Raw genomic sequence first — 20,716 nt, forward strand, 5'->3', positions numbered from 1 at the left:
CATTTTGATCTCTATCTCTAAAGAGCTTCAGCAGAGTCAGTATAACCTTACTCATTTTTTTTTTTAAGGTTCTAAATTGTGGATGAAATAGGAAAGGATTGAATGCTAAAGCATGATGCACAGCTAGCCTAGAATGTAAATATATCCCTTCTTAATCACTTAGTAACCGACGCACTCGGGTGTCTTTCAGCTAGCAAGATACTCTAGAAGTACTTCGCATTTCAGCGAAGCTGATCATCCAAACAACTCCAATGGCATAGGAAATCTGTATTCCAGAAGTGGTAAAAGATCAACAAGAACATGTATTAACTGCCTAAAGGAGTGTTGTTTGAATGGTACCCCTGAACTGGGTGGAATGCAGTTATATACAATGCAAGGTCATGCATGAGATTAATAAATTATAAATGGGGATCTCCTCACTTGAAACTTGAGGAGGAGAAAGCAGTCAAGCTATTTGACTCACAAGGTAAGTATTATCTCCAGTGTAATATATCTGTAAAGGTTACTGTGAGCATAAAATGCATCAGGGCAGTTGTTGCTAGTACAGCTTGGGATGTTCAGTAGCATTTTACAGGATTCTGCTCAGACCTCAACTGTAATTTGATAATTCATATTTACAAAAGATGAAATGAAGCTGATTCCAGGTGTTGTAGAAAAGACCTATTAGGATATTCAGGAGAATAAGGAGCTTATTTTATAAAAGGAGAGTAGAAGGGCTTGGTTTGTTTGGCTAAAAATGAGTTTTGTTAGGAACAGGTAAGTAAACACCAGGGATTTAAAAAGAAAAAAAGTTAATAGTTAATGTCAGAGCTGGTTTAGAGCCCAGCTGGATGTCAAATGGCTGTGAATAACTTTTATCTAATTACAAGAACCCTCCTGGCTACATAGGAGAGCGGTGCTCTAGAACAGCTCTCCAGTGGGAGATGTACGGGTAAAAGAACTGACTGTCTTAAGATTGGTCTTGATGCTTTTGCGTAGAATCCATTTATGATGGATCTTGATGTATGATAATGGGGGAGAGGAATGAAGCCGCAGTTGCAGGTGAATAGACTTGATTCCTGAGGTCTCTTTCAGTCCTTGAGCCCTGACGGTCCAGCAACAGAAAATTTAGATCTCCTGCATCCAGACAGTAGTGAAGCAATAAAAAGTTTCTGCACAAAGGCCACATTTAGTTTCCAGCTATTAAGCAATTTTCTTGTCTTAGCTCCTTGGTAGAGGGATATATTGATCCATACATAATGTATGGTAAGGAGCTCCACCATACGCATATGTCTTTTTCCCTTTCTTCTGGTTTGGAATGACAGCTTTTATATGTCTGAGCCAAGGTAGTTGCTTCATCGCCGGCCTCTTGTTTGGCACAGGTAAGTAGATTCCTTACATAGTTCTTTCTGGCTCTGAGTTCATTTTGGCTGCCAAAGCAGTGGGTATGTTACTTTTTAAAATGTATTTGGTTACAGAGCAAATTGAATTTGAAGAGAACACTGCAACGGCATCTTTGTGTCTGGGCCCTGTTTGCTGCTTTACCAGATACTTTCTTTCTGATGATACATATTTATTAACGTTGTTGAAAGCTTTTTATCAACAACAACCTTTGTCATAGATGCTCTTAAGGTTTGAGCTTACATACTTTCTCTGTGTAGTAACTTGCTTGAGATATGGAGAAAATAATTCCTTGATCGAGGGATCTGTAAAGGGCTCATTGTGAAGAATCAAGGAGCCTTTGTCACGTAAAACACCAAGATTACCAAAATTTAAATTTCAAACGCTAAAACAAGTTTAAAAGATTTAAATAAAATTTTAAAGGCCTTTATTAGTTAGCCTGTGGTGATTTTTTTTTTCTTTAGCTAACCCAGACCCTGAAAAAAACTTTTGAATCACTTTCAACAGTTAAATGTGAGGTTTGCAGTGGGAATTGGTTGAAGGTGTTTAGTGTTCTGTATGATAGTACCTTTCACTACAAAAGAGGCTGCAGGTGTTGGTAGTAAAGCATGGTGCCTTTCGATGTTGCTAAGTCTGACTGAGAACATCAGTTCTTTTTTTATATGTACCCTGATTTTAGGTTAATTAATTCGGGACCAAATTTCTGCAAAGCTTTTTGAACATGAAAATTCTTGTGTGTTGACCTTTAAGCCATTAGCAGAATCAGAAGCCTTAATCTAAATGTTAAAGTATTTATCATGTCAGGTGCAATGCTATTAAGAATTTTCAAGATCAGTAGTTTTTCAATCAAACTTGTATTTCCACCATCTTCAGAGCATCCCCTATTGTAGCTGCATTCATAGGCTTGTCTTGTTATTGGTGAAAAGACAGAAAAGTATGTCTCTGTGACGGGCTGTAATCACAAGGGGTCATGTTCAGAGTGTTTGGATTCCACCTTAGCTCTAACTTCAGAAGCTTTTAGCTGCAGAAGTCTCAGACGAAGTCTCAGACGCAGCCCAGGTCACCCACTGAATCATGACCTAATCCTAGCAAGCACATTGAATCCATTGCTTCTCCTGTTTTGACCATGGCATTCCCTAGATGCCTGTAATTCTACAAAACATGAGGTTGCAGGGGGACAGCCAGAAGCCAGACATCAAAGACATGCTGGAGTAGAGACAATATAGAGACAGTATACAAATGTCGGCTTTCTCTCTTTCCAAAAATGTAGATAGGCTGTTTGTTTACTCGGACTACATTAACTTTATCCCCAAATGCAAACAGTATCAGCAGCAGGAAATTGGTTAAAGCACTTGCCCAGAATTGAGATCTGAGGTTTTTAGCTCTATGAAGTACCACAGAATCTGAACCTGTAGCTCCGGATTCTAGCAGAGTCCCTGGCCATGAGGCTCTGGGGTATTCCGAGTTTAGGCTTTTCTCCATGCCATCTTTTGGAGATGGGCATCTTCACCTCAAAAAAAGATAAGCTTCTAGAGGAAAACTACATGAGAAGGCAATCTGCCTTTTTCTATTGATGTAATGGAGATTCCTGTATGATTCAGGTGAAGTCCTGGGTGCTGGTTCCCGTTTTAAAGGCTGGCTCTGTATGTTCCATTTAGAAGCTCTTGGATTAAAGGAGTTAAGCATCTAGCATGGACAGGAGCTTAGTGTGTTGCATTCCAGTTTCTAGTGGCCCATCTTCAGCAGTGGTGGCCCAGGTTACTCCATAGTCTGGTGCTCATAGCACTCTCCTGGACGGGAGTGAGCTGCAGGGTTCATCTCCTTGTGCATAGCACGGAATTTAGCCTACCTACTAACTGAACAGGAAGACCTTCTTTTCCTGACAGTAGGAATCTACTGGCAGAAAAATTGATACACTCTACTGAAATTGGACAGAAGAGTGACTAGAGCAGGCCTGAACCAGATATCTACTTGAGGACACACTGTCTGTGCTTAATGATTTGTGTCATCTGGTATGAGGTGGCTCCCTGATAAATGTGCAGAAGCACAGAGTTGTCCTCCAGAGGCAGCCGGTGAATCACCCTGCTGAAGCCAAGTGTTTGCTTTAGATGCTGCAAAGTAACATCAGATGCTTTCAATTTGATCTTCTGTCTCATTTTTATCAGATGATGATTGTGTCATTTGCTTGGGGCTTGTTCCCTACAGTTTGTGTCATGACAGAAGGATTTTGCATTACCAAATGTCGCCTTTTGAATTGTCAGCTTCAGGGACTGTTTTCTTCACTCATGATTTGAAACAAAACTGTGTAATAAAGTGTTACTTCAAAATTTACTTCAGAGTTTAGAAACCTACATCTGAACATTTGTGGAACTGCAGTTTTGGTAGAATCCTTGTTGGTAGACTCAAGTGAACGCCTCTAATGTAGGCAGAAAAATAATTGTATGTGGCGAGTGTGAAGAGAGGAAGTCCTGTAGGACTGACCTCTCTTTCCATTTCTTTGTATTGTTACAGAAGACCTTTTCATCCGACCAGAACAGCAAACTCACTCACCTAATGAGAGAATTACGTCTAAGAGAGTAAAATTTCAGTGGACAGAGCTGTTGGATGTGAGGGTTTTTTTTTAAATCAGCAGTTATCATTAACCTTTTACCGTTACTAAGAACAAGATTTGGCCCTATTTTTGCACCCTAGAACTCTAGTTGTGGAGCCAATGTCATTCTAGATTTACCTAGTTTTCCCTCTTTTTGCTAAATCATGTAGAATCCTGGATTATGGGATTCTTGGAAAGGCGAGACACCTCATGTCCTGCTTAGTTTTATGCCTTCCAGTTAGGAATGACCACTCCCAAATTGGTCCCTTTAAAGAAAGATGCATGTGGTATTTATTTTAGATATTAGAAGGACTTCAGCTGCTTATAGTCATAATAATTTTTGTTCTGCTTTGTTTTTCTTTTAAATGGACCATCTGAACCTGCACTGTATCTGTTTATATAATTAGCTTGAAGCCTAAAGAACTTAGAGTTTTTCAAATGAAAATACATGTTATTAGTAGATTCCAGGAACTCAAAGTAGTACATCTTTAGAGGTGTCTGCCTTGGATAGCAATAAAAATTTGAGTTGGGCGCCGAATTTTCTCTTGGCAGCCTTTTCTGATATTAATTTCTTGCTCGAGTTTCTGACATTGTATGTGTTGTAATACTCAATCACAGTTTGCACAAACTGAATTTTATTATATCCACAGAGTCGTCTGTGTGTTGTCATCCATAGTGTTAAAATGCCCTACCCTAGAATTTGGTAACATTGTTTCAGCATTTTTATGTATGCTATTGATTTTTCTTAATCAATACATCATATTCATGTAAGTAATATTCAATAAGTCATATTCAAGTTGTAATCTGTGTGTAAATAGATATATATACACCCACACGCACGTGTGTGTATAATAATTTGAGGGGGGAAATATTAAGAAATTTGCACAAAGGAGGGGGGGACTTCTCTGAATGCCAGCTCTGAGACAGCAGAACATGCCAGATAATTTTGCACTCTAGTTTCAAATCAATGTAGCCAGAGTATGCACAGAAAAAATAACTCATTAGTGTAATAAGTTGAACATAATGATGCCTAAAAGGCCTTTGCAAGTAATTGTACTACATAATGTCATTTTTTGGCACAACCAGGTGGGGGGGCGGGGGAGAAGTTGAAGTTCCTTCCAAGAAGGAACTTCCAAGATCTCACTTCTCTGAATCAACATGCTCTTTTGTAGAAGCCACTGTCTACACGCCAAGAAATGCCAACTGTTGAGACTCACTTGTGCTGTTCGCCCCTTAACCACAACCAACTATCAGTAGTAGTGCCTAACTTTTTAACTTTCTCGTCTGCAGTGCTATGTGGCCAAAAAAAAAAAAATCTGATTAGAAAAACACAAATTCTAGTAGTAACAACTGTTAGGTGATTAAATTGTAGTTCATCCTGAATGATGTGAATCAAATGGAACATGATTAAGCAGTAGGCACAAACATTAAATATTAGTCTGAACAAGTTGTGGATCAGTACTGCTCAGCATAAGTGCTAGGAAATTAGGCTCTCCTTGAGGAAAAAGCTAAGCAAATATGCTATGCAGTTAGATTAGAACGAGTGCAGATTGTTTTTCCTGCTAAGAATAAAAACATTTTCATCAAAGCTGCTCTGTGTTAAGAAAGGTATATCACATTTGACTCCCTTTGAAATGCAATGATTTATGGTTCACCTGATCCTTAAATTGGAAGACTAAGAGGGAGAGAAAACAATTTTTTGACATAACTCTTCTGCATAGTTACTAAATAATTACCCAAAGTCTAAACCTAAAACAGCAAACGAAACGGAGCAATTTAACAATGTGCACAGTACAAAGTCTGTGTTGTATTTCCACACTAACCTCTTTGATTCATTGGTACTTTTTTGTTAACAAAGTAGGATAGAGTTGATCACCGTGTCACACAATTGCTTCAGAAAGAATGTATAAAAACTTTTTATTGTTGGAGTATCTCAAAAGACTAAGATCATCCGGCAAGCTCCCAAGTTTAACTTGATGTTATGAACTCGCACCATTCAAAAGGTTTGCAGTCTTTTTTAATCACAAAATTGCCCAGTGGTCATTGTTTAGAAACAGGTGAAATGAAAGTACATTTAACATTTGCACATAGAAACCATTGTCACCTTTTTCCTTTGAACATACGTGAGGCCATTATAAAAGAAATCCGATAGCTGTATTAATGATAAAGTGCTATAGGAACCTGTCATCTCTGCAGTTTGCCTATGAGAAGGAATTTCACGTCGGTTTTTTTTTTTCTGAATACGTATGTATGGTTTCATGGGAAAGATCAGGATCTCATTAGGATGTAATCTTTAGATTTAGTAGTTAGGCTTCATAGCTTTCTGCTCTTTTATCCCTTATTCCCAGGTCTCTGTGGATGAAACTGATGCTTTTTTCCCCTGCTTTTGAAAGGAACTCTGTGAATGTTTTACCTTCAGTTTTTCCTTGCATTTGCCAGCCTGCAGTCTACTGATAGATTTTTGTAGCCAATTAATATATTTAAATTGATGTTGCTGCTTTGTCAGCTGCCGTTCCCCAGCCTTGATGGCAAAAGTGGACAGATGGATGGGGGAAGGGATTGTTTTGTCAGGATTAATTTAGAGCATGAGGAATATGTTAAATTGACAGCACTGCGAACTGAAGTCTTCTGACCAACTGTGTCCTTGCAGTGTTGACAGTTCCTTGTGCCTCTTCCCCAGCTCAGGCCGAACAGTAAGTTCTGCGTTTACTTCTCTTTTCTGTTATTACTGGCTTTGGTTACATTGCTCCTAGTAAATGTAAAGCTGATGATTCTTTTTGACAATTTTTTGGTGCCTGTTAACCTGAAGTAGTAATTTGGAAGTATTTTCCAGGCATAGCTTACAAACTTAGACCAACTGGTGGTGATTGTTGTTACTGTGGGGTTTTTTTTTTGCAATTAATTGTAGCTGTTGGGAGCCCAAAATAAAACTTTGAAGTCTTAGCCATTATGTAAAAGGCAGAGTGGTGCAACTATTTGTGGCATCTGGGACTATTGATTTACTGCAGCCCATCCGTGTTGGAGGGGCGTGCTGCTACGTCAGCTGTGCGCTCCATTGTTTCAACTGCTGCGGCCTTTGTGTTTGATCCTGTCAGTGCTTGCGTCAGTGATGCATATCATCGCCCTGTGTGATGTCAAAGTGTGGGTGTTCGGTTATAGAGCCATAGTTAACCTAATGTGCTGCAGTAAATCCTGAATGCTATTTCCTCCTGGGGATAACAGTGATTCATCGCCGTTCACATTAGACTAATGCTAAGTATAGCAGCGTTCACAAGCCGCAGTATCCACACAGATTAGTATCAAAGTCATTGCAGCTTTCTGAACGCGACGCCAGAAAGTGTGTGTTTGCAACCAGATCTGTTTGCGCACCTCCTTTCTTAGGTGTAAACTGATTAGCAGTTCAGCCGAAGGTAAATCCTATGGAAGGGTCGGCCTGAAGTAATCCTGTGTAAGTTAATCATGCTAATTAACGTAAAAGCTTTCAGCTAAAGAACCTGGGTCGCAGCGGCCGATGACAGTCGGTAGCCTACCGTACAAACCAGAGCAGCAGCCCTGGGGCATGGCCAGGGCAGCCTTCCTCGGCGGGGACGGTGCCCCCCGAGAAGCCCCTCCTTGAAGCCCAGGGCCGCGCCGCCGCTTGTGCCGAGCGGCAGCTGGCCTGGCCCCCCGCCGCGGGGAGGCGCGGAGCGGGCCGCGGGGCGGCGCGGAGCCGGGCGGGGCGGGGCGGGGCGGGCAGCGCGCACCTGAGCGAGCCGCCCCGCCCCGCCCCGCCCCGCCCCGCCTGCCGCGGCGCGCCGGGGAGCAGCCGCCCGCCCGCCCGGCCCCGGCCCCGGCCCCGGCCCGGCCGCTGCCCAAGCCGAAATGAGCGGTAAGGTCTCCCGGCTGCCCGCCTCGCCCGCCGGTGCGTTGAAACACAACGGCAGGCAGGGCGCGGCGCGGCGCCGCAGGCAGCCCCGGCGCTGGCGCGGCAGTGGCGGATGGGGGAAAGCTGTGGTGGCTGGAAAAAAAAAAAGATGCGGGGAACCCGAGCGCTGCTAAATCCCGCTCTGGGGGATGCGGGGGCTCCCGGGGGGGGGGGGGGGGTTGGCCGGGCCGAGGGGGGCTGCGGTGGCCCCGAAACCGCGAAGGGAGGAGGAAGCCTCAGCGCTGGGAGGCCATGACGAGCCCGGGTTTTGTAAGAGCAGGGCGATGGGCGGTTACTGCCCCGGAAGAGCATTCGCCCGCCCGCCCGCAAGTGCCGCTCTTGCGCTGGAAATCCGCGGTGCTCACCTCTGCCGGGCGCTTTTATGAGCGACTTAAAATGGAGCGATGCTTAATGGTTAAAATAAAAAGGAATCGTCTGTCTGTTAGGCAAGCGGTGGCGGTATCCTCACATTTTCAGGAGTGACTATGTTTAGATCCGTTTGTCACGATCCTGGCAATTATGGAGCGCTGTTGGTTTTGCTACACGTTTATGGTAGCTGTAATGAGCATGATGAGCATGGTTTTTACAGTCTGCTCAAATAGACATGTTGGAGAACTTCACCCGCTATTGCTGCGGGGGGAGATATTCCTCCCGTTGTTGGGATATTTTTTTTATGTATTTCCTGTTTCAGGACACATATTCCAAGTTTTATGTGATCTTTGATAGGCACCTTGATTTTTTTATTTTTTTAACTTAGAACAAAATGCTTACATAGAGACTTTACAAGTTTTCCCTTTCATAATAGTGAAACAGCAAATTTCAGGACAATAATAAACTGAAAGTGTGGTGAAACATCTGCCTCGGGTTCCGTTGAGTTAAATAAACCTTTACTGTGTTTGATGAGTCATTTTTCAAGAATAAAATATAAAACACGACTATGTGTTTGTTTTGTCTCCCACAATACTTCTTTTCCACTTCTTATATAAGAGAACTTGTATACCTGAAAGTATATAGAAGATTCCAGACCTTCTTTTACAGCCGTCAAGTCATCAATGTTGATAATATAGCAATTTGGATGAAGTCAATTCCATTTATGTGCAATATAGAGAATTAGGTGTTTGCTTAACACGAATTCCTGATGCTCTTGTTTGCTGGTACTTTATAATCAGTCTCACCTCATGGTAAAACACACCGGCTTCGTCATCCGCTGGTCTAGCCAATGCCTAAAAGCATGAAAACTCCTCTTGCAGTGTATTTCACCGAAGTAGAGCCAAGATCTTCACATAAGCTGTTTTTTAAAAGGAAGGAAAAAATCTGGTTTTATAGCATATTAGCATTTTATCTTTAGATACAGGAAAGCTTTTTTTAAATTTTTGCAGGTAGTAATGTACTTTGTCAAGAAATCAGTCGTTTCACTGGAAAGACCCTATGGTCATTAAAATATATAAAGTCTGCCAACTTTTCTTTCATGCTTTCCATTTTCTTGAATGTTGTTCTGCAATCTAACTTCGTTCCACAGCCACTTGGAAACCTAGAAGTAAATTAAGAGTTCACCCTTACATCTTGAATATTAAAATCTATATTTTCATTAATTCTGGAACTTTAAAGTGCTAAAGGTGAGGTGCAAGTTTTCCAACTACTAATTTGACTCTATTCTAATACTGCCATAATTTTTCAGGTTCTTATGTTGCCTTTATGTCTATTTTTGTGACTGCTAGATTATGGGTATACGGAAAATGGCTTTGTGGATCAACCTTTGTACTGGATTTGAGATAACTGCCTTTTTTTGATTGTTAGAGAGATTAAAGCACTAAATAAGTAAGCTTTAAAAAGATTGCTAAACAATATTCTTTAGACATTTAAAGCAAAACAAAACAAAAAGCCAAACACAGAGATACCCGCCTGTTCACAAAGAGAAGGGCTGTTCATGTTAGAGATCCTTCATCCCCCGAGGATGTTGAGTTTGCCGTAAAAAGTTCAAGTAACTATGGTCTTAATTATCAATTTACCTGAAACCTACATGGTTTAAAATCGTGAGTGTAATAAAAGTGTCGGTGGTTTGTATTCATTATGGAAAAACTACAAGTAAGCAATACAAGATACAGGCTGTGTAAAATCCATCTTCCTATGTAAGAATATAAATGGTTATTTGATTTAATGACAACTTACAATAAATATGCTTCCATTACTGTTGACCTTTTTGAATTTATTGTAAGCTAATACTCTAAAGCACTTGTTCAGCTTCTCTTTCTCTGCTTTTTACTTCACTTTCGTTTCTTTTTAGCACCTCATACTCAGGAGAAACTTTCACTGACGCATTTTTGAAGTTTCAGCTGAGCAAAAAGACCCGAAGGAGGTTCAGTTCTCAATTTATAGCTTACTGTAGCCCTTATATTCTTTGCTGTTACACAGTTCAGATAGTTCAGTTAATCTTTCAATTAAGACCTTGTTCTTAAAAAGTCTCTTCCCTCCCCCAGTTGTGGGTTAACGCTTTATCGAGAATAAAGCTGTGATTCTTTTTCGATAATACATTTCAGTCTGTCTTATTCTAAAGAAGTCCCTATAGTATGTGTAATCGAGTTGGATTACATGCTACTTTTTAAAAGAATGCTTTTTGTTCCTTTTTCCCTGCTCTTGGCATTTGGACATAGTTATCTTTATTTTTCTGTCAAGTTCATACTTATCAGAATGAGGTATGCTAATCTTACATACCGTACTTTGCATTTACTTAGTACTTTCCATTTACAGATCTTAACTGAGTTTATAAAACATTAATGTGGAACAATGACTGTCCTTTCAGAAGTATTATTGAAACTTGGTTAAAGAGTTGGATTGATGCTTTTCGTAGCTTCACTACACTGAATTGGAAATTTGGAGAATGCAGCCTGGAGTGTCTGAATCCCAACCTTATGCACTTGCTGCAAAACCTAGTCAGATTATATCGTGTTTCAATTTTTCTTTAATTATTAAACTTCAGCAATTGTTGCCGTGTGTATATTAAACACAAGGACGTAAGGACGTCTGTCGGCAGTCCCTCTTGAAGCCTATGCCAATGTGCTTGCTCTCATAGAGGTCAGTATCAAATACTAAAGGGGGGGAGCATAAGGATAGGGCAGGCACACAGAAATAACTTTCTTGTTTCTAGCTTCCTAAACTAAAAATACTTGTATTTTTTACAGCTCTTAATGGACTACTTCTCTCAATTTGCTTAACAACTTCTGAACCAAACCTTTAGTTTCCACAATGTTCTTAAAGCAAGGAGTTAGACCATTTAATTGTACATTTCACGAGAAATTCCTTTATCTGTTTTAAACGTTTTACCTGGTGATTTAGTTTAATATCTCTGGCTCTTGCACATGAGAAACTGTAAATGATTTGTCTTCCCATTTTTAGGCAGTTTGTGGGTGCTTTTTTCTAATAGGTCTTTTTCCTATTTCTCTGCTGCCAGTCCTTTTACATTTTAACCATCTTCAGGTGGAAGAATCCTGGTCTCTTTAATCTTTCCTGATAAACAGGTGGAAAGCCACTGTAAACGTCTCCTCTGTTTTTTGTCCTTCTCTAGTTCTGTGTGTTCTTTGTGAAAGGCGGAGACAAGCACTGCGCATAGCACGCACGGTACTGAGGTACAGTGTGGATTTATAGTGTAGAGTAATAACGTTTTCTGCTTGTTCTCTGTTCTGTTAGTAATGATTTTTAATGTTCTCTTTCTTTCTGCAAATACCACTGAACAGCGCGCGGCTGGTATTTCCTTAGAAATATATGTAGAAACTCCATAGGTGCTTATTTGCAGCTAACTTATGGCTTATCACTGTAAATAAATACTTCTGTTGGTTTTGTCCAGGTGCATTACTCTGTACTTAGCAGCACTATTTCTTCTGCTTTTTAATCATCTGGTCATGGAGTACTGCGAGATCCTTTGCAGCTAAGATTTGTCACCTCGCTGTTCATTTCCTCTTCCAGAAATTTTGTTAATGCATTGAACAGATTGATCTTTACATGTCTCTGGGACTCCTTTGGTCACTCCAGGCACTTTGAAAGCTGATCATTTACTTATTTCCTGTTCTCAGGCCGGTTAGTTATTCATGAGAAGCCCTCTTCCCATTTTAACCAAATGTAGCATTACTTCTTTAAAGAGTCTTTGAGAAAGATTGTCAAAAGCTTTTTGAAAATCCAAGTATGTCACAGCGTCCCTATGCTCTTTGAAGGTACCAAATTTTTCAGGCAGTATTTTATCTACAGATGCCACCTTAACACATCCCCGTTGTGTCGTATTTATCTAAGCGTCTGCGAACTCTGTTCTTCCTGGTTTGCATGGTACAAGGATCATCATGGTATCACAACTTTTCCCGTTAGTAGGAGTAGACTTACTGGCTTGTGCTACACTGGCTTTCCCCTGGGGCCTTAAGTTAGTGTCCCATTTGCCACCTCCCACTCCTCTGGTACTGAGACCACTTTAGGTGATAAGACCATAGTAACAGAGCAGCAATTTTGTAAGTAATTTTCTTTGCAACTCATAACTGAATACTATCTAATTTCAGCAATTTGTTTGAAATATGGGGGGTTTTGTTTCTGTTTTAAAGTCTCTTCTATTGTCATTTCATCTTGAGACACTTCTTTTGATTTGTCACCTCTTAAGATGTTTTGACATAAGCTCTTCTGTGACCTTACTGACAGAGAAGGGAGAAGGATCTGCTGGTGAATTTTTTTTAATTTAGTTTGTTTTTTTCCTAACTGTTTCTTGGGTTTCTCAGAGTGCCCTTTGCTATAATTTTATTTGTACAGTTCATTGCTTTTGTTTATCCATATTATCTTGTATATACTTCACAGGAACTTTGCAGTTCAGTATGTTCTTTGAACTTTCTCAAATTGTTAATTGGTGCTGTACTGAATATTTCTGTAACCCATTTAGGTCCTGCTCAGGTTCCAATGATGTCCCCAAATGGTTCAGTGCCTACTATTTATGTGCCTCCTGGATATGCCCCACAGGTATGTCCCTTCATTTGATTCTTATTTCTTTTAATGCAAATTATAGGAGTAGAACCAAAATAGCTAATTCAGTAAATTAATGTGTCAAGTTTCAGAGTCACTGTGGTTGAGCAAGTAAGGAAGGGGAGATGTACCGTAGTATCTCTGTGATGGGAGACTTCTGATGCTATATATGTGCCTGTTTAGTTATATATTAACTACTTACATAACAATAACAAGCACAGTTCCTTGTTGAGTTCAGGATCTTAATGTACTGGATGGCCTCTGAACAAAAAATACAATCACGACCCAGATAGTTCATTATGTAGGGCCTGTACTGAATTCTGGGTTAGTGGACGTTTTCTTTTGGCACCAATATAATTTTATATACGTACATAGTTCATGTCTGGAAAGTTCCCTGCAGATAAGGAGTAAAACAGATCAGTTAGAAAAAGTGTAGCAAACAACATGCAAAAAATGTCAGCTGTCCTTTGGGGATAAGTGTTTCCACAATTTATCTTAAAATGGGGCTCTGATTTTCTGTGCTGTGCGATTCCTAATTTAGATGCCTGAAAATTAAGTGTGAGCTAGATAACCTGGACATCCTTTAAAGTAGATTAAAAGCATGATTCCTCTTGGCTATTTTTGACACCTGTATTATAATGAGATGTGTAGCCTTCTAGATGGTGTCTCTTTCTTTCCCTCAACTATAGAACGAGCTTGGGGGTTAGTAGGTCAGACCTGGAAGTTAGAGCAGATGAATACCACTCTCCGTAACGTATGTCTTTCTCATGACGTTCTTTTGGTGTGACCAGTCTGCCTCTGACTCGGCGTGCACCTCATGGTGTACACAGAGAAGAGACTACAGCACGTAAAATGCAACAAAAAACCCCACAGTGTCCAGCAGCTGTTACACAAATTATCTGAACTGCATAAAAAATAGTCATCTAGCAAAAGAAAAAGGCTGTTAGGTTAGGCAGGCTAATGCTCCATGGTTTTACCTGTCATCTGTTGAAAGTTGGCTGATAGTTGATTCTTGCATCCTTCATAGTTGAGTTTCCAAACAGGCAGAAGAAAAACGAATTAAAAATAATCATGAAAATCCGTTTATCTTTAGGTCATAGTAAAAAGTCTTGATTCCTATTAGAATTAATTTTTAAAGAACTGAAAGAATTTTTGAGGTAAGTAAAACTCTAAATTTTACCGTATTTCTTGAGTACTTAATTTCAGTTGATGAAGTACTTAATGTTTAAAAAATTGCGTAACCTGTGCTAATCTGGATAATATTTGTAAAATGAATTTATCCTTCTTTTGAGGACAGCTTGCAGCAGACAGGCTGAAGGACTGGGCCTTGCTGGGGCATGCTCATTAGCCTTTCATGGGAGCTTGTTAGTGCAGGCAGGTGGTGTGCTTACACAGCGCTCTGACTTTTGAACTGAAGGTGCGTCGTATCTATCCAGCTCAGAGTACAGGTGGAATGAGCTCATGTCTGCTGTTTTTCATCTGAGTGGAAGTATCATAGTCCAGGAAAACCTGTAGTTCATAAGGCTTCTGAAGTATTTACTGCTGGCAAAACATACCAGCCGTTGTGGTTTATGATGGAAGTTCCTGTTAGAAGCCAGAAGATTTGATAGTAGTCTTGCAAACACAAAAGTCTAACACTATTGAGCTAAGAGTTATCCCAGGCTTACTGCAGTCCCAGCAAAGTAACTTAATGGTTTCTTCAGACATTGTATATTTTTAAATGTTAGCAGCTGCAGATATATTTTGAGAGCAACTGGAAACCAGCTAAATGTCTAAAGCCATCAGCCTGGAAAAACAACTTCAGCATAACCATCTTTTGTCTATCCATTTCCATTTAGTTCTATTATGTCTCTGCTTCCCTCAGTTCGTGTTTGGCAGTGATACAGTGTACTGTCCTCTGTTAGAAGTTGGGGATAACTACAGAATAAAGCATATTTATTTTTCTTATATCACATAAATAAAAAGCAATTCATAAGTTGATTTACTTTTCCCCTTCCTCTTCTTTTGGAACTATAGTTGTAAAACTCTGAAAGAAAGCACGCCTTTATTCATCCTCTCTAAGCTGTCTATATTCACTGTCTGTAGTGAGTTTTCCAGTGATGTTTGCTTGGTTCACTCAACCAAACAGGCCTATGCCAGAACTAAGTGTTTTGCTAGCACAATTAGGATAATAGATAGCTTGTTTACTTCTTTAAATTTAAAATTATATACTTGACATGATGCTCTTACTGCTTTTTGAAGGATTTTTATCTGTGTAGTTGCCTGGTAGAGGCCTACCGTTGAGTTGATGTTTGATTTAGAGGCACAGTTACAGACTTGTCAAACTCTTCATTTTAACACTGTTAAACTTAAGGTCCCTGCTGCTATGAATTAGGTATCTATTTCTGAGTTACTTAGGCTATTAGCAGACCCAAGAAAACACATAAATTATAAACTAAGTAGCCTGTTTTTCTTATGGAAGCTACTTCCTACGTAATCTGAATCTGCTCATAAATTCATGATAAATTGCAATTTTGTTTGTGTAAGCAAAGAGGACTTAAATAATTAAAACTATGTTTCAGTGTTTAGAGAATTTCATTGGACAGCAGAAGTTCTGGTCGCATTTACTGCTGTTAAAATATCCTGCCTTAAATACCACACAGCTATGGTTGCACTGATATGAAGAATGTTGTCTTTAGTGAAATTACTCTTTCCTAATAAGGGACAATTTATGTATACTGAAAATAGTCAGCCCTTTTTTTAAAGTCACACAGTATGTATGTATTTTAAAGCTGTGTTCACTTAGGCCGTTTATATTAATTTCCCGCTCTCTATGTAAGTAAGGTGGGAACAGCTCCACTGTGTACATACTTTTGTGTCTTCCGAATGTTATTGCATATGCATAGAGGTCTTCATTCTACCGTTACACTAGAAGCATACAGCTGTGTCTACCTAACTGTCTCAGTACAGTAGCGAAGTTTTGAAACAATTTCCTAGACCAACCTCACTTACCTTGCGTTGGTTCAGCTAGCAGGATGATTTTGGGGTGTGTAAATTAGATTGCTGTCAGAGAAAACAACAGCAGAAGCTCTGTTCCAGGTATACCAGATGCACACCAACCCCTAGTGAAGACATGGTAAAACCAATAATTGATTCTTCAAGCAGCTTTCTGCCATGGACTTGGTGGAAGTGTTCACACCAGGGCATGGGACTAAATCTAGCCAAGTCTAATACCCTTAAGCTTAAATAGTGGAGTTGAAAGCAGCTTGGCACTAAGTGCTTTGATCTGTTGATCTGCTCCTGTTGCACCAGGTTCCTCATTGGTGTCCGTGTCCCCACCTCATTTCAAATGCCAGTGAAAACTTATGTCATAGGGTTGCCTTGTACACTGCTTTTGAATGTAGTCATGATATTCCAGATTCCTTTCTTCTTCTCCCCGTTTTCTGGATAAATGTTTCATCTGAAAACTTACATTGCAGTCCTTGCTGTGGCATTATTTTACAGCATTTTACTAGGAAGTGGAGAACAATTTATTCATTGGCATCCCAGACACTAAATTATTGACACCACGATACATACAAGTCAAATTATGTCAAGATAATCTCTAGATATTACCGACAGTCATGTATTTTTGTGAATTTACTGCTAGTGGTACAAACATCTAGAGAGGATCATGATGGCAGTCTTCCCTGTCTGTGATGTGCTTCAAGGGGGGGACCCCTGTTTCTGGTCTGGTTGATGACCAGCCCTCATTTAGTGAAGAGCATTTTCTGCTTCGGTACTGTGTGCCTTTGTGCCTGCTCTCCACCAGACCCCTACCTGCTATAGGCCCCAGACATGCTACGTGTACCATGAACAGCACACTTCAGCTCCCTGCATCTTATGTGACCACACTTACTCTCATCGTGGGATTGCATATGCTGCTTTTGTTTCTTTGAACCTCTAGCAACATTGCTAAGGGCTGCACTCGTGTCCCTCAGCAGAAGGCTGTCCTGTCACATCTCCTATTTGCCATTTTTGCACAACAAGCCTCTTAGCACACCAGAGTCTGGCAGAGGCTGCCACAAAGACCTCTGTTTTCTGAGTAGCGTGTGGCTTCCTCCAGGGTGCAAGACATTTTAGCGGCGGGGAGAATTTTTTTTAAAAAAATACTTTGAGTTGTGAAGGAGTCTTGAGAGGGCTGACTGCCATCCTGCTAGTTTTTTTGCTTTAACAGGTTGATGCAGAGGATGGCTGCTGTACGCCAACAGGTACAGTTAGTGCTGGTGGACTGAGTTGAGCACCAAGCAAAGATCAGACGCTGTTGTGCGTTTTCTCTCACCAAATCACTTCTATGGAACAATCTCGTTGTTATACTGTCAAGCAGATCCTAGGAGCAGTGCAAGCAACGTGAACGAGGGTGGAAACAGGACCCTGGGGAAAAGCTAGGCTCGTGTCATAAATATACCCGGTTGTTTATAAGATGTTGTTACAGTCAAATTTTTTTAACAGTATTTTTACCTATCACGTTGCAAACTTAATGGCATTATTGCAGTTCATATGCTTAATGTAGATAGCCCTTTAATTGTCTTGTATTTTTTTTCTTGTGGTCTCCTGTTCTCCTTTTCTCAAATTTAAGGGTTCTACTGTTCCTAGTTTTGTTTAAGTATCTACAGAAACATACTTTTCAGACTGTCATTTCTCTTTTGGTGCATGGTCTCTCTCTCTCTGTACAGGTTATTGAGGATAACGGTGTTCGAAGGGTTATGGTGGTTCCCCAGGCTCCAGAATTTCATCCTGGTGGTCATACAGTGATACACAGGCCTCCACATCCCCCACTGCCTGGCTTCCTTCCTCTTCCAGCCATGATACCCCCTCCACCACGTCATATATACTCACCCGTGACCGGAGCTGGTGACATGGCAACGCAGTACATTCCACAGTATCACACCTCACAAGTATATGGAGATCTGGGTAAGTAGCTTACCGAATATTACAAGTTCTACCAAAGGAAATAGTGCTGCACTTATTTCCAGCATCTGTTATGCTGGTGTACGGGCTTTATCAAGGAAGACTTACAGCTTGAGTGGGAGCTATACACAAAAGTTTTACGAGGATACTAGTCTTGTTTTTACTGAAGCTTATCATTCCAGAAGAAATCCTTTTCATTAATTTGACTTGTCTATTCAGTGATCCATTAAACATACAGATTACCTCTTATGTGTATCAGTTACAGATTTGCCCAGGAGAGCAATGCAGAAAGTGCTTGTAGTGATTCAGTTGGTGCCTTCCCCTAAGATGAAACGTTTAAATCCATACCTGAGCACTGTTCTGAGATTTCATGTCTTGCAGGTGTCCTGTTTGAAGCATAACACAGGAGTTCTTAGTATTGATTATGACAAAAATTGCTATTTTTCATAAAACTGTATGCGTTTAGTCCAGTGTCCATATTGAAGTCCAACTTGAGTAATCAGGTGCTGCCAACCTAAACTTAATACTGTAGTGGAAGTTGGTTTTGGTAGTGCTATTGACATCTGCCTTTAATGCTGTTTAGTGCAAAGTGTATGTTTGTACTAACTGAGGCGTTGGATTCTTAGATTAATATTTACATTTCTGGTAGACTTGTTTTTCTTTAGATAAACTTCTGCTATAAAGCAGGTGCCAACCTTGAAAGACTTCCAGAGAGCAGTGCCAGGTTGCTGTATTTAGATAAAGAAGCTAGAAGTTATGGAGAGGGAGACTAAACATGGCTTTGTCATGTCGCTGTAGATGCATAGATTCTCAGTGTTCTGTAATACTACTAAAATAATCTAAAAATGTTCTCCATATAGTCACTGTGCTTAAATAGTCATGACGTACAAAGCCATCAGATAAGAATATTCTGATGTCTTGATCTTGCTGGACTTCTTAGTGTTTCTGTATTCTTAAGCTGTACTTTATTTCTTCCTTGCACTACTTTGATAACAGTACACTATTTGTTACTCTTTGGGTGCTTGTTTATAGTTTTATTAATTTCTTGGTTTCCTGTAGATGGCAGTTGTTTGCTTTTAGTTTGCTAAATTAAGAGATTGGAGTATGATAATTAAATGCATAAAAGAATACTTCTTGATGGAATAATATTTTTTTAGATTTCTGCTGCTAGGTTGATCAGTGATGATTTGCTAAACTGCTAATGTAAAAAAAATTGATGAAGTGGGATTCTTTGGTTTCACTTTGTTTTAAATACATATGTAAGATGCCTTTGGATTTAGAGAATTAGAGGACTAAGGATGCTTTAATTTGTTAAATATTTGCTACAGGTTTCATATTTAATTCTGGATCACTGACTTTGGCTATGGCTTTCAGAAGTCAAAGCCCACAGTTAGGCTCCTATATGTGTAATCTGAATTTAAGGGGAGAAAAAACCCAGAAGCACTTAGAGCATGGTAGTTCTCTAACAAGAGCACCTAAATCTCTAATGGTAGAAAAAATCAAATTTCTAAATAGTCACAGCTGATCTAGTAGTACTCTGTCAAATTTTCTGGGAATTAAGCTGACCTAAAAAAAACAGAACCTGAAAAGTTCTCTAGTTTTGTGATTTTATCTTTCTTGCAAGGAAGTTTTTATTTGATCTTGTTTTCTATACTTCCTAGCACATAAGGAATGACAAATAATGAACTTTATTCTTCAGACTGAGTGATCCAACTTACCTGAAAATGGAAAAATTCTATGCTGGTTTTGAAGGATGCATTTTTTTGAAAGCTTTCATCATTTATCATAGATAGGGTTACACTAAGGAAAGAGTTGGTGTCCTGTGGTACACTGTTTTAAAGTCTTGAGTCAGTAAGCTGTTTCTAAGCGTAAAGGTGAAATGGATAAAAATGTTAGAATTGGAGAGAAAAGTTCACCAATCTGCAGTTTAATTTTTTTCATTAGTCTGGTGCTGACTTTTCCAAAGCCATGTTCTGACTTAGAGATGGGACTTCGGTAATCCTGCAGCAATGCCTCAGGTTACTGTGTACAGGTATAGTGTACTTAACAAGAGTTATTCAGTTGCCCTATGCTTTTGTGGGATTTTTCTCTGTTGATTTCTGCTGAAGCACCGTTGAAGTAATAGAGCTGTAGTTGCATTCCAAAACTTAAAACTTATGTATTTTTTATTGAGCATTAGTGCAAACCTATTCCTATGTAATGAAGTAGCACGTTTTTTCTGTGTTGACTTTATCCTGTACCTTACAGCTCAAGGAAGATTATAGAAACATTTTACGAATAATTTTTTGGTAGAAAAAAGATGTGGGAAGGAAAGATTACACTTTCTTCTCTGACATGTTGTTCATGTCCAGTTGGTGTATGTTAGTTTACCTGCTGGACACTTCAGTTTTCCAATAGGAGTAGAGATGCAGTTTTACACACTTAGCACATAACATTTTTAATAGATTTTTAATCACATTCTGTTCTTAGTGATTATTTTTAATTTTTTTCTTCTTTACTTTCATTTAGATACTCTGCCTGCTCATGGAAGATCCAACTTTAGAGACGAAAGGTCTAGTAAAACATATGAAAGGTTACAAAAAAAATTAAAAGATCGACATGGAACTCAGAAGGATAAGTTAAACAGTCCTCCATCGTCTCCTCAGAAATGTCCTTCTCCAACAAGTGAACATAATGGACTTACAAAAGGACAGGATGCAGCTGGTATAAGCACAGCTTCTACCAAAAGCAAGTCTTTGGGTAAAGGAAAAAGCAATTCTCAGACAGACACAGAAGTAGAAGGTAAGTGTTAACAAAAATTATATATATATATATATATATATATATATATATATATATATATATATGCAAGTCCAGTGTCTGGCTGAGTATAGCATTTGTAGATAGAACACCACACTTTGACAATCTTGAAGTTGAGTAGTAGC

The 20,716-nt window shown here is 39.6% G+C and overlaps 1 protein-coding gene across 16 annotated transcripts in view; it reads left to right on the top strand.

Annotated features, from left to right (window-relative positions):
• FNDC3A (fibronectin type III domain containing 3A) overlaps nucleotides 1-20,716 on the top strand; it is a 125,639-nt gene that overhangs the window by 54,992 nt on the left and 49,931 nt on the right. For 12 of the 16 annotated variants that reach the window (XM_087756761.1, XM_087756769.1, XM_087756755.1 and 9 more), the window contains 3 exons: nucleotides 12,784-12,860; nucleotides 17,558-17,795; nucleotides 20,301-20,573. In XM_087756761.1, coding sequence (XP_087612887.1) covers nucleotides 12,784-12,860; nucleotides 17,558-17,795; nucleotides 20,301-20,573 — 588 coding nt within the window. Of the gene's footprint in view, nucleotides 1-261; nucleotides 467-7,815; nucleotides 7,839-11,475; nucleotides 11,498-12,783; nucleotides 12,861-13,956; nucleotides 14,021-17,557; nucleotides 17,796-20,300; nucleotides 20,574-20,716 lie in introns of those variants that run through there. The other 4 variants (XM_087756763.1, XM_087756764.1, XM_087756767.1 and 1 more) reach the window with 4 other exon arrangements.

The sequence above is a fragment of the Nipponia nippon genome, unplaced genomic scaffold (assembly GCF_047370975.1).
Source record: "Nipponia nippon isolate SJK-2023a ecotype South Korea unplaced genomic scaffold, ASM4737097v1 scaffold_2, whole genome shotgun sequence".
Classification (NCBI taxonomy): domain Eukaryota; kingdom Metazoa; phylum Chordata; class Aves; order Pelecaniformes; family Threskiornithidae; genus Nipponia; species Nipponia nippon.